A 13,355-nucleotide genomic window follows, 5' to 3' on the forward strand; every position below is an offset into this window, starting at 1 on the left:
CGTGCGTGTGAATGGATTTAGGTGGGTAGTGGTTGCACAGGTCCAGACCCACCCGCTTGACATCCCCTCCCGATCCAGCGGCACGGTGAGGTCCAAGACGGCTGGGGGATGTCCTGTTTCAGTGAATGGCCAGACCAAGCTTCAAGGCAAGGGATGCCCTTTCTGCACATCACGGCATGTGCTTGCCAGATGGCCGTTGACCCTACAAGAGGGTTCACCCGCCCTTTGACAGGTCTTGTTTTTCATCCTGCAGAGTGACTAGCCACCCTCTGCACCAGGCATCACCAGACCATGCGACAGGTCGTTCTGGGTTACATGGTACTTAGACGTGTGCCAACCCAACAATACTCAAGAGCATGGACACCTTTTAGAATCAAGTAACCAATTTGACCATCACAACATTCACTATCTCAAACATTCACTCCTTCCAAAACTAGCAAGCCATTCTGCATCGCCTATACAATGTTTTACTTCAGCTTGCCAAGGCTTCATTGACCATTTCTTCCAAACACATCACCTCTAGCATTCAGAACGAAAAAGTCAGCAGGACTAAAGTGTGCTAAATTTTACAAAGCAATAACATTTCAATCCATGATCCTGATGCCCATGTTAATTCCAATAGTTATATTCTGAGGTGTGTACTTGTGGTGGTACACTATCGGCCTACTGCAGGGGGAAACCTCTGTACCTGCAGGAGGGTAAGGGGACAGGACAACACCTGGCCGGCTGTCAATCAGTCAGCCTGAATGGATCAAGCCCCACCCGGTCGGGTGTCAATCACCCTCCGGGATATAAGCCTGTGCCGGCCTCCCGAGGCCTCATTCAGAGTTGCTGCAGCTACAGCCAGTCTGGTTCTGTGGAAGCCTTTTGTGGATTAAAGTCTGTTGTACAGTCTTTATCTTTGTGTGTGTCTGAATCTGGCTAACAGTGAACCACAGTACTTCAACTAAGCATGAAGTTTGTCCTTTATTCTGTTACCCTGCAGCAAATCTCTGGTGAAGAAAGTCTTCTTCCAGTACAATATGAGATAACATCAAGATCCAAGTAATGAACAGATAGTAACTAAAATTCAAACCCTTTGTTTGGTGCAATTGTCTGTTCTGTGTCTATAGAATTTGAACACAGACGATTAATTGAGTCATTTAGAACAATTAAAGGAGAGTAGTGTATAAATATAGTTTAGCCAGTGAGAAACTATTTCCTGTGTTGGGAGATCTTCAGAACAATGAGGCACTGACATTGACGCCAGATGAGGTCAGATGATAATGGGGGAGCACTTCTTCACACAGAACCACAAACATCTGGGACAGCCTCTCAAAAGAATTTCAAAACCCAGGTTGATAGATTTTTGTTATCCAGGTTGGTTCCAAAGCCAAGATAGTCAACATTTTGATCGGGATTAACCATGATCAAGTTAAAAGGTGGAAGAGACTTCGGGGACGGAATTGCCTACTCCAGTTCCTCTGACAGGAAGGATACCAATAAACAGGCAAAGGGGTTTGGGGAGGCAAGTATATATGGATAGGGTCCTGTCTTTGGATCTATGGATCCTAGTGCCCATTTTCTGTGATACAAGCAATTGCATTCCATAGTTTATCCTATCATACACAGAAAATACCATCAACAAAAAAATCTATGAGATATGACTATTTCCCACAGCTGTGCTCACCATACGTCGATCTGGGTAGAATATTCCGTTGAGCCCATTAGGACATCCGGGGGTCGATACCACAGGGTCACCACCTCGTTTGAGTAGGTTTTGGTGGGGACAGATTTTGCTCTTGCCAGACCTGAGAAAGAAATATTCCACGTATTTGAATGGGGATTCTGTACTTCCTATTGTTGGCAAAGGAAGCCATTTGGCTCAGTAAGTCCATGCCAGCAACTAAGCAAGCAACACCAATTAGAGCTACAGCCTTGAAATGTTTTCTCCTCTTTGACTCTCGTCTACACTAAGTGGTTATTATCCTAGCAGCATGTCTTCTTGGTATTGGAAGAAATTAGAGCACGAAGAGGAAACCCAGGTGATCATGCAAATTCCACATTGAACCCAATCGCTGGAATGGTGAGGCAGCACTAACTTGTACACATCACTAGAATAAAAGCGCTATTATATGAGCGGTGTTTGATGGCTCCGGGACTGTAACTGCTGAAGAATTGAGGAATGAGGGGGGATCTTATTGTAACCCATTAAATACTGAAATGCCTGGATAGATTGGATGTGGAGAGAATGTTTTCTATGGTGGAGGAGTCTAGGATCAGAGGACATAGCCTCAGAATATAAAATCATCCCTTTAGCAAAGAGGTGTAGAGAAATTTCTTTACCCAGAGGGTGGTTAATCTGTGGAATTCGTTGCCGGGGAAGGCTGTGGAGGCCAAGTCATTGGGTAGATTTAACACAGAGGTAGATAGGTTCTTGTTTAAGAATGGTATCAAGAATAATGGGGAGCTGAAAAGAATAGTAAATTAACCATGGTGGAACAGCAGGGAGGACTCGATGGCCCAAATAGCTTAATTCATTCCTATGTCTTATGGTGTCACTCAATTGTAAGTTATTGCATTCCACCATTTTTTCATCTTGAGACCTATTAGGCAACAGACATTATGGATATCATTGAGATCCAGACTTTGTGTCCATCAATCCACCCCAGATAGCATTCCAGAAGGATTGTTAGGGGTGAATCCTCATCCTACCTTTCCCATGTCCCTCCCAGTTCATTATGACTTGAGCCAGAGCTAGTCACGGCAGGAATGGGGGAAATACAACCAATTAATTGTTGCGTTGCGGCCATCAATGCCTCTTTAGCAAAGGCCTATTGAATTTCTTTTAAGTCATTGCAGTATGTGAGAATACAGAGCGCTGTCAGGTATAAAGTCGAAGGATTTGCACCCAATGAAGTATGACCAAATGAATTTGACCATGATGGTTCACAAGAATCTAGAGTCCTGCATGGTCTTGTCTTGCTTTTATTATGATCTTGCTTTTATTATTAGCTTCATGGGATCGTGAACTATTACTAACGATTTTTTAAAATTTAGACAAACAGCACCGTAACAGTCCCTTCCAGCCTACAAGCCTACGCTGCCCAAATACCTCAATTACCTACAACTCCTGTACTTTTAAAAGGATGGGAAGAAAATGGAACACCTGGAGGAAACCTATGCAGACACAGGGAGAACATACAAACGCCAGTGCGGGAATCAAATTCAGGTCGCTGGCACTATAATTGCATTGCGCTATCCGCTACTCCACCACCCAAGGCTGATGTCAGCCCTTAGAGACCACACTGAAGTTAAGTGATCGCGGCTAACCTGTGAACAATTTTATTTTGCTTCTTGCACATTATATCCTTTGGTAAGAAAATCTATCAATCTCAGATTTAAAATTGACAAATTATCGTGTATCAATTGTTATTTGGAGAATTATTATCAATATTTGCGCACAGCAGGATCGGCACCAGAACAAAGAGATGATGTAGTGGCCCGAGCAGTTGAGGCCCAGGATGGGCAACATTGCTGCAGAATACTCGCCAAGGAAGGTGGTGTGGGCTCCCCGTCATCCTGGGGCAGAAGCCCGCGCTGTTGGAATGCGTCGCAGCCGCGTCATGATGTCACTTCCAGTTCGGGTGTCCGGACTGGAAGTGACTTAAAAGAGGACAGAATGTAAGATTAAAGTCATTCTACCGATATATCTGACTAGTGTGTGTACTGAGTAGCGCTGCTGTGGCAGGCACTACATTGGTGACCCCAATGGTTCCAACGAAATTGGAACCTTTCAACAACTCTGCAGCCATGCAAGATGCTGCATCAGCTGGGACTTTCCATTCTGGAATCTAGAAAGCTAAGTGGGACTTGAAAGAGGTTTATAAAATCAATGAGGGGGATAGCCTTTTTCCCAGGTTAAAGGAATCTGAATCTGGAGAGTATACATTTAAATTGAAAGATTTAAAGGGCCCTGAGAAGCAACTTCTTCACACAGAGAGTGGCGGCTATGTGGAGCAAGCGACCAAAAGAATTGTAACATTCAAAAGATGTTTAGACAAGTACATGTACTGCGGTGGTTCTCAACCTTTTCTTTTCACTCAGATACCACTTTAAGTAATCCCTATGCCACTGGGGCTCTGTGATTAGTAAGGGATTGCTTAAGGTGGTATGTGAGTGGGAAGGGAAGGTTGAGAACCACTGCTCTAGACCCAATTGTTACTGAAATATTTTGCTTGTGAAAAATTGTCATTGACCCATTTCCTTTGGAGTTATGAAACTGTGCACATAACAAGTCAATGAGGTACGGTAAAAACAGTGGTTTTCAAACTTCTTGCCTCTCACATACCACCCTACTAATCACAGAGCACCTATGGCATAGGGAATACTTAAAATGGTATGTGAGTGGAAAGAAAAAGGTTGAGAACCACTGATATTGGAAAGGCCAAGAGAGATATGGGCTGAATGGAAGCAAATGGGAGTTGGTCAGTGTGGACGAGTTGAACTTAAGACCCTGTTTCCTTGTTCTAGAACTCCATAACTCTAAACCTCAGTAGAATTTGGGTATTATTTCATTCTTTCTGAATCCAGGTAAGTTCTGCTCCAGGGGCTTTTATTTAATCTTTTTTCCTGTAAGTTACATAATTTGGATCCTCCAGACAGTTCCGGCCTGCACTCACTTCCCAAAGGTTCTCTCTCAAAACCCTTCCCTGCAGCCTTTGTCTGCTAGGCAAGACGTCGACCCAGCAACGAGGTGCCGACTCCCCATCCAGTTACAATTGCGATCAGCTACACAATGCCATCACATAAGCAAAATCCATATCCTTGGCATAAAGTTGATCTTTATTTCTGGATTTACCTCCCTCTGAAGTTAAGCAATGCTGACCAAACATAGATGGACCATGAATTTGAAAGGAGAATGATGAGAGAATACTTGCCAAAATCAGCTAATTTTAATTCTCCTCGTTCATTAATGAGCAGGTTCTGTGGCTTCAGATCTCGATGAAGAACTTTTCTCTTGTGGCAATAGGCTAATCCTCTCAACAATTGGAACATAAATATCTATTAGTGGAAAAAAAAGTTGGATTATAGACAAAGGATTTAAGATTTTCGTTATACTGTACTTTCTTTCAATGTTGATTTGGCCCAAGTAGTCCATATCATTCTTTATTCTCCACGAGACTTCACCAAACCTTCTGCATTGAGCTCATCGTGTTCTTCTATGTGTACATCGTTGTACTTACCCAGCTTCACACTCTTGATTTTTTACATTAAATACAATTTGCTATAACTATTCCAGGGGTTGTGAATTTTTCATTCTGCGCATCCTGCAGATAAATAAGTTTATTCTAAACTTTGATTGTATGGATGGACTCTAGTATTTAAATCTATATTTTAATCTTATGACATGACAAACTAATAGAAACAGCATTGTCTCTCTTGTGAATGTTACTCACCTGCCCTCTTTATATAGTTTGCGTTATTTCTAGAATTGTTTTTTAATGAGTAAAATGTTCTTTTTACATCACAAGGAAAAAAATGCTCATGAGGAAATTCCAGGAGTGTCAGTGGAAGTTAATCTCATCACCATTAGTGCCAGAATGAATGTTAATGGGAGGTATTAGCATGTTAAGGGGGGGGGCACAGTGCAATGCTCATAAACTCATTCAGTGGGGGGGGGGTTGCCGTTACAATCATCTACCCCTCCTATGTAGGTGCCAAGAGTGCTGCTTTCATGGAGTCAAGCGTCATTAGCTGCTAGCGACACTTGACGCATGCCAGTGACGCCAGAGGGGGTGAGAGTGGGTCTGACGGGGGGTGGGGGGGGTGATGGCTGCGACTGTATGGAGGCACTGCACCTCGATCTCGGGGGTCCATGCCCGTGGATGGCCTCCCCCCCCCTCCTCTTGCACCAACCCGGAATCTCGTACTTCTATCATAGTGAGTGGAAGCAAAGTCCAACCATTCATGTCAGAGGATGGTTTCCTGATTTTACTGGTGTCGACTAAGATGCCTCACGATCCAAGGGAGAATGGGTAACATTGCCGGGAAAGAGACATATCTGGTGAAGTAGCAGTTGGAAAAGCTTTGCTCCCACAGGAAGTCAATGTTTTCTACGCCCGATTTGACGACAGTAACAGCGAAAAAACTACCCCCTCCACATCCTCATTCCCCTGATGATCCTATCCTGTCCATATCTGAGGATGAAGTGCGTGCTGCCCTCAGGACAGTGAATTCAAAGAAATCATCTGGCCTGAATGGAGTACCCGGCCGAGTATTAAAAAGTCACAGATGGCAATGAGGAGACGTACAGGAGGGAGAAAGATCAGCCAGTTGAGTGATGCCAAAACAACAACCTTGCATTTAACATTAGCAAAACCAAGGAGCTGATTGTGGACTACAGGAGGGATTCAGCAGAACAAGCCAGTCCTCATCGAGAGGACATCAGTGGAGAGAGTTAAGAACTTCAAGTTCTTGGCTGTCAACATCTCTGAGGATCTGTCCTGGAGCTTTCATGTTGATACAACCATGAAGAAGGCTCGCAAGTGGCTATTCTTTGTTAGGAGTTTGAAGAGATTTGGTATGTCACTAAAGAGTCTTGAAAACTTCTACAGGTGTACCGTGGAGAGCATTCTGGCTGGTTGCATCACTGTCTGGTATGGAGGTGCCAATGCTCAGGGCAAGAAAAAACTCCAGCGGGTTGTTAACTCGGCCTGCAACATCACAGGCTTCACTCCATCAAGGATATCTGCAAGAGGTGGTGTCTTAAGGAAGCAGCCTCCATCCTTAAGGACCCCCACCACCTAGGCCGTGCCCTCTTCACTCTGTTACCATCAGGGAAAAGGTACAGGAGCACTCAGCGGCACAAGAACGGCTTCTCCCTCGCTGTCGTCAGATTTCTGAATGAACAATGAACCATAGACACTGGCTCACTTCATCTTTTTCTTTTCCTTGCACTATTTTTAGTTATTCTGTAATGTGGTTTATAAAAAAAAAATAGTTGCACAGTGATGCTACCTCTAAACAATGAATTTTGTGACATGTTCAAGACAGTAAATTCTGATTCTGAGGTTCAAGGAGAGAACTCTGGTAAAATATGGAGTGTTGAAAGTCAAGATGTACCAGAACTGGAGGAGAGCAGAGATATTTTAGAGATTGTGGAGGCTGCAGAGATATTGTTGTGTGTGGCCATAGAATGACTTGAAAATAAAGCTGCAAATTTTTTTATTGAGGTATGATTTGATTTAGTGTCCATGTAAGTCAATCACTACACAGAGTGATGTGGAAACAGAAGAACATGCATTAAATCTCAACAATATGCTTACAGCGAGATTGTACAAATCTACAAGTTAATTACAATGTATCTTTTCCACTTTTCCTACCTTCAGACCACATAATTGTTTTCAACAATTATTTCCTCATTTAATTATTTGAGATAAATTAGTAGCCGTAATTGGATGAGGAGAGTGGAGCAATCCTAGATCACATTAAAATAACATCTTTCAGCATTCTTGGTGACACATAATCTTGTCGCCAGTATTTGAATAAGGCCCCAATTGGGGGTTTTTACTTCACTGAGAATCAAAATTCATTTAATACTAATTTTAATTAGGACCACCACTTGTAAAATACAGCAACCAGTTGTGAAATAAGATCCTTTTTTTTCCCCAAAGCAAATGGAAAATGTGCCAAAATTGGCACATTGGCCTTCATAAATCAAAGTATCGGGTATCAAAGTTGGGATGTTCTGGAAAAGTTTTGCATGACATTGGTGATGCCAAATTTGGAGTATTGTGTGGTTACCTAACTAGAGAAAAGTTATCAATAAAATTGAAAGATTTACTAAGATTTTGCCAGGTCTTGAGGATCTGAGTTAGAGAGAAAGGTTAAACAGGTTAGGATTTTATTCCCCGGAGTTTAGAAGAATGAGGGGAAATTTGATAGAGGTATACAAAATTATGGGCATAAAGAGAGTAGGCTTTTTTTTCCTACTGAATTTAGGTGAGATGCAAACCAATGGGCATGGGTTAAGGGGTGAAAGGGGAGAGGTTTAAGGGGAATATCTTCACAAAGAGAGTAGTGGGAGTTGGCTATCCCTCAGGGTCTCTCAAGTGACTTATGAGTCCAATCATGAAAAGTGGCCCACCGAGCGAAGATGCCTGTGCGTGTATTAGTTTAACATGTATTTAATGTTGACCTCCAAGAAGGACACGATACTTCACAAATCAAACAACTGGTTCCAATGGCATGAAAACCATGACAATTGGAGCTAATTTGTTGCAGCCTTCATCCGCTTTCACAGCTGTTGAGTTCGGAGTAACTTCATCCGCCTGTTCCACCATTGATGTCTTGGTTGGATTGTTCTTCATCAGAGACCTCACCCTGTAGTTGGCCCCACTAGGAGAGTAACCCCAGATGACATCGCTCTTGGAATCTCAGGACCACACAAGCTTCTCCACCAAGACAAGATGACAATCCACGGAGAAGTAGTGGGAGTATGGAATGAGTTGCCAGCTGAAGTGGGTTCAACTTTAGCATTAAAGAAAAATTTAGACAGGTACATGGATGGGAGGGTATGGAAGGATATGGAATGGGTGCAGGTGAGTGGGACTAGACTGAAGGATAATTTGGCACAGACTAGAAGGGCTGAAGGGCCTGTAACGTTTTCATTGCTGTAGTGTTCTATGTTCCATCATGTTTCTGTGCTGTAATGTTCTATGATTCCATCGTTCTTAATTTTAAAAAAAATTTGGACATACAGCACAGCAACAGGCCCTATTGGCCCATGAGTCCATGTTGACCAACATTTTTTTTGAACAGTGGGAGGAAACCGAAGCACCCAGATGAAACCTACTCAGATACGGGAAGAACGTACTGACTCCGTACAGACAGTGCCTGATTCGAACGCCGGTCATTGCTGCTGTAACCATGCACCCAGTTTGTTCAGTCAAAACAATGATCTGCACAAAAAATGAACACTAGATTTTGTCACAGTTACCAATCCTCGAGGAATATCCTGAAATCTCTGGAAAATAAAGGATTCTGTTCCAAACACAGAGTGGTTAGGCATTGTAAAGTGTTTTAATTTTCTGTGAATGTTTCTATTTATTGATATTGAAACTATTGGACCTCGGGAAAATGATATTTCACTTGCAATCAAGATTTCATCCAATTATCAATAGTTGAAAAATTATCAAAGATTTGATATCAGTCTGCATAAGGAAATCGTCACGTCACGGTTGGCGTAGCAGTTAGCACTTTTAGAGCACCAACGCTTGGGACCAAAACGGGGTTCGAATCCCACGCTGTCAGTAAGGAGTTTTTACATTCTCCCTGTGTCTGTGTGGGTTTTTCCCAGGGGCTCTGGTTTCCTACCACTGTTCGAAACGTACCAGGAGTGTAGGTTAATGGGATGCAAATTGCGTGGCACAGACTCTTGGGCCTGACTAAATTAAATTTTTCAAAAATTTAAAATTAAAAAAATCACAAGATATAGGTGCAGAAGTAGGTCCATTGGCCCATCATCTTTTCCAACATTCTAATCATGAGCTGATCTATCCACCCACTCAGCCCCATTTCCCAGCTTTGATTCCCTGACTAATCAAATGCTTGTCAATCTCTGCCTTAAATACACCCATTGATACCCTTTTATCCTAAAATTATGCCCTTTTTCCTAGTCTCCCCTTCCATGGGAAATGTCCTTGCCATATCATCTCTGTCCAGGCCTGTCAGCATTCAAATGCCTCTCTGAGGTCCCCCCTCATCCTTGTGTGCTCCAATGAGTGCAGTCCAAGAACCATTGTTCCTCAGATGTAAGAGTAGACGATTAAAAAGCTCAGTCAAAGATGGGACTTTCAGGATCTCATAATGAGGGAGTTAGGAACTTTGGTAGTTGATTGAATCTCAGAAAATCAATAAAGAAAAATTTGCCAGCAAGGCTGACAGTTTTTAGAGGAGTGATTGTGCTCAGTGAGGACCCATTGTAGATCAGCTAACTCAGGGGCATGAGTGACTATAAGCTCAGGAGAGTTATCATATAAGAAACAGTGTTCAGGATGAACGTCAGGTAATAGATGGTGGAGGATGGGGAGGCAACCAAGTATGCAATGGAATGCTATTGAAAATGAACTTATTCTCATAAATATAAGTATAATGCACATAGGTCTGAAGTTTTTACTTGCTGCAGCCAAACAGGTACCTTGTGGAAAGAGCTAATAAACATAAAATATATATAATAATTATTCACAGTTAGAGTAGTGTAAGAAAAATGTGGTGTTACAACGTGCAGACAGGTCTTTTTGTGGTGTCAAAGTAATTTATGATTAGGGTAGTAAGCAGAGGTTCAAAATCCTGATAGTGGCTGGAGAAAACTGTTCTTGAACTTAGAGGGGCTGGTCTTCAGGCTTCTGTACTTTCTTCCCAAAGGTAGCAGTGACATTTCTTTTTTCGTTTACATGTGTACATTGTGTGTGGTTGTTTTTTGCATTACCAATAAGTGGTAACTCTACCTCGCCCGCAGGAAAAAAATTCTCGGGGGTTGTATGTCATGTCATGTATTCACTCTGACGATAAATCTGAAATCTGATCAGGCTGTTGGGAGGCTTATATGATGTTGGCTGCCTTCTTGTAGCAGCACCTCATTCCGATGTCTTTAATCAATGGGAGATCAAAGCTCGCGATGGACTCAGCTACATTTGCTACCTTCTCCAGCCTTTAGTGTTTCTAGTCACTTGAAGTACCAAACCAGGTCATGATGTAACCATTCAGTATATTTTCCATAGGGCTCCTGTAGAGGCTTGATAGAGTGTTCGGCGACATGCCAATTCTCCTCAGACCTCTTGTGTCTCTTCGTCGCGGTTTTGGCAGCACATCAGGATGAATCATGCCACGCTGTAGTAGTGGAGCTCAGCAGTATCAGTGACTGTGTCGATATGTAGTTGGGAGGCTCATCTCAGGGTCAAATACAATGAGACATTTGTGAAAAGTTTGATTTGAACTAAGTTAATGATTTGAGATTACAACTGAGTAGCAAGGAGTCCCTTATATTGTTTAAATAATCTCTGGATAAGCAGTGATTTCTTGGGAATGGACTAAGAGCGGTAGAGTCGGACGCCAAGGTAGTTCACAGTGGAAATATAATTCAACACACAGCAGTTTGTGCAGTCTGATGATAAGAAGCTTCTTCCAATGAATCGTGGAGAGCACTCTCTGTTATTTTGAATGATTCTCAATGCCTAAAACAAAATCCAATTGGGAAATGATCTCACCTTGACATTATACATGCTCATGATGTTCCCACAATTGTCCATGTACTGTTTTAGGTCACTGTCCTGCAAAGCAAATGGAAAGAGGGACATCAAATAATCAGTTTTGCCATTGTCACTCCTTAAGCTTCGCTTTTATAAAGGGAAAAAAATACATTAAAAAGACCTCTGACAGCCAATGTACAAATCTCAGAGTATTTCCATAGAACACTACAGCATGGAAAACTGCCCATTCAGCCCTTCTAGCCTATGCTGACCACTATATCTCTACTCCCACTGACCTTCTCCCACTCCATAACCCTCTAGACCTCTCATCCATGCATCTATCCAGTCTATTCTTAAAACCCAAGATCGAGCCCGCATTCACCACCTCCGATGGCAGCCCATTCCACACTCCCACCACTCTCTGAGTGAAGAACTTTTCCCTAATGTTCCCCCTAAACTTTTCTCCTTTCACCTTAAAACTATGACCTCTCGTATTTATCTCCCCCAATGTGTGCTGTAGATGACTCCCACAGGTACACAAGTGAAGTGTTACTTCATTTGGAAGGACAGTTAGGGGTCCTGAAATAAATTGAGGGAAACTGGATTGTTTGACAGACGGTATTGCTCTTTGCTCTATATTTCTTCTGTTCAATATTTGGGAAGATTCAACAACCGCATTGTTGCCTAACAAACATACTTCTCTCCCTGTAACACACCTTAACTCTGTATCTAACCCGTGCTATGCATGTCTAGGCAGTACGTGCAGGGGCATTAGAAGGAGATTAATTCAGCATCTAACCATTTTTTCCCTGGGGCTGGTTTTATGTTCTTTTTATTTGGAGAGTACTCCAAAATAATTTTATTAAAAAACAACAAAACTTAAATTTATAAAATTGTACTTTGTTTCTAGTCCTTCATTGGCCAATTGGTCAAAGATCACAAATATATTTGTGGAAACCTTACTCTCTCCAAGGATACTCAGGTACGCATATAACTTCAGAGGAGGTGTTGGCAACTAGAACAGATGGAATCCTGATGACCTCTTGTCATCCACATGACCTCGTGCCTAGGAACCTATGTTCCTACTCCTGTCCCTTCCTCTGCCATTTTATTTAGGCTCCTGCCTACATATTGATCATACCTTGATAAAGTGCTCAAGCCTGGAATATTGGTTATGTATCTTTATCTTCATTCTACACAGTACGGTGTGAGTCCTGCTGAGTTTCTCCAGCATTTTATTTTTACCCTGATAATCTGCTGCCTGGAGTGTTGAATAGGTTTAATGGCCAGGCACAGGAGATTCGTAACTAGCCTGTTCACCCTCACTGGATTAAAAATTGGAACTGAAATTCAGCCAAAACTTGAGGTACAATCCCCTCAAGTCATCTTCTGAGGTAACCCCTTTGGATTGAGGGCGACTTGCCTTCAATACAGTTCTGTGGGATTTTCCAGAGCAAGGTGAGATCTGCAGGCTCTGCTGCAGGTGGCGGGGGATTGATGGGGTGGACAGGCGGGGTAGGATGAGGAAGTTGTGTGGTCCTTCCACCATTTACGGTGGGCTTTGACGTGCTCCTACCAAGGACTCAAAGAGGGACTGCCAGCTCTCTCATTTAAGAAATACATAGACAATGGACCTTTCCAAATCTCGAGTATTACCAGCGAGCCAGGAAACCATTTAAAATTCTTTAGTGAGATCACTCTTTTCTCCAGTCTCCACCTTCAATCCACACCAAAATCAAGAGATATTCAGAGAGAATCCTCCTCACAGCCAGATGATCTAATCCATGCTCTGTATGCCCAAAGTAAACTTATTTCTAGGTGAAAAGAACCTAATGGAGCTGTCCCAGTTTCATGACTTACCAAGTACTCGAACACCAGGGTGAGGGAGCGCTCAGTGTGGATTATGTCATGCAGAGTAACGATGTTCGCATGTTTCAGATTCTTTAGCAGGGAGACTGTGGAAAGAGAATGAAGCAGTCAATAAGGATATATCTCTATACTTCAATGACAGCTCAGGTACACACACATTATGTCAGAAGATTCACTCATTCTTCAGTGCCTGGTTTATAATAAGTGGCTGTGAAATAATTCCCATCTTTTCCACCGAAAAGACCATTTCGGGCA

At 42.6% G+C, this 13,355-nt stretch overlaps 1 protein-coding gene across 4 annotated transcripts in view; it reads right to left on the bottom strand.

Annotated features, from left to right (window-relative positions):
* Positions 1-13,355, bottom strand: part of LOC138765150 (cyclin-dependent kinase 18-like) — a 96,455-nt gene that overhangs the window by 24,190 nt on the left and 58,910 nt on the right. For all 4 annotated transcript variants that reach the window (XR_011358503.1, XM_069941979.1, XM_069941980.1 and 1 more), the window contains exons 7-10: positions 13,092-13,186; positions 11,250-11,312; positions 4,920-5,043; positions 1,670-1,790 (exon numbers count right to left, since the gene is read on the bottom strand). Coding sequence is in view for 3 of the 4 variants with exons in the window: in XM_069941979.1 (XP_069798080.1) it covers positions 1,670-1,790; positions 4,920-5,043; positions 11,250-11,312; positions 13,092-13,186 (403 nt within the window). In the remaining variant the exon portion in view is untranslated. The remainder of the gene's footprint in view (positions 1-1,669; positions 1,791-4,919; positions 5,044-11,249; positions 11,313-13,091; positions 13,187-13,355) is intronic.

This window comes from Narcine bancroftii, chromosome 5 (genome assembly GCF_036971445.1).
Source record: "Narcine bancroftii isolate sNarBan1 chromosome 5, sNarBan1.hap1, whole genome shotgun sequence".
Classification (NCBI taxonomy): Eukaryota; Metazoa; Chordata; class Chondrichthyes; order Torpediniformes; family Narcinidae; genus Narcine; species Narcine bancroftii.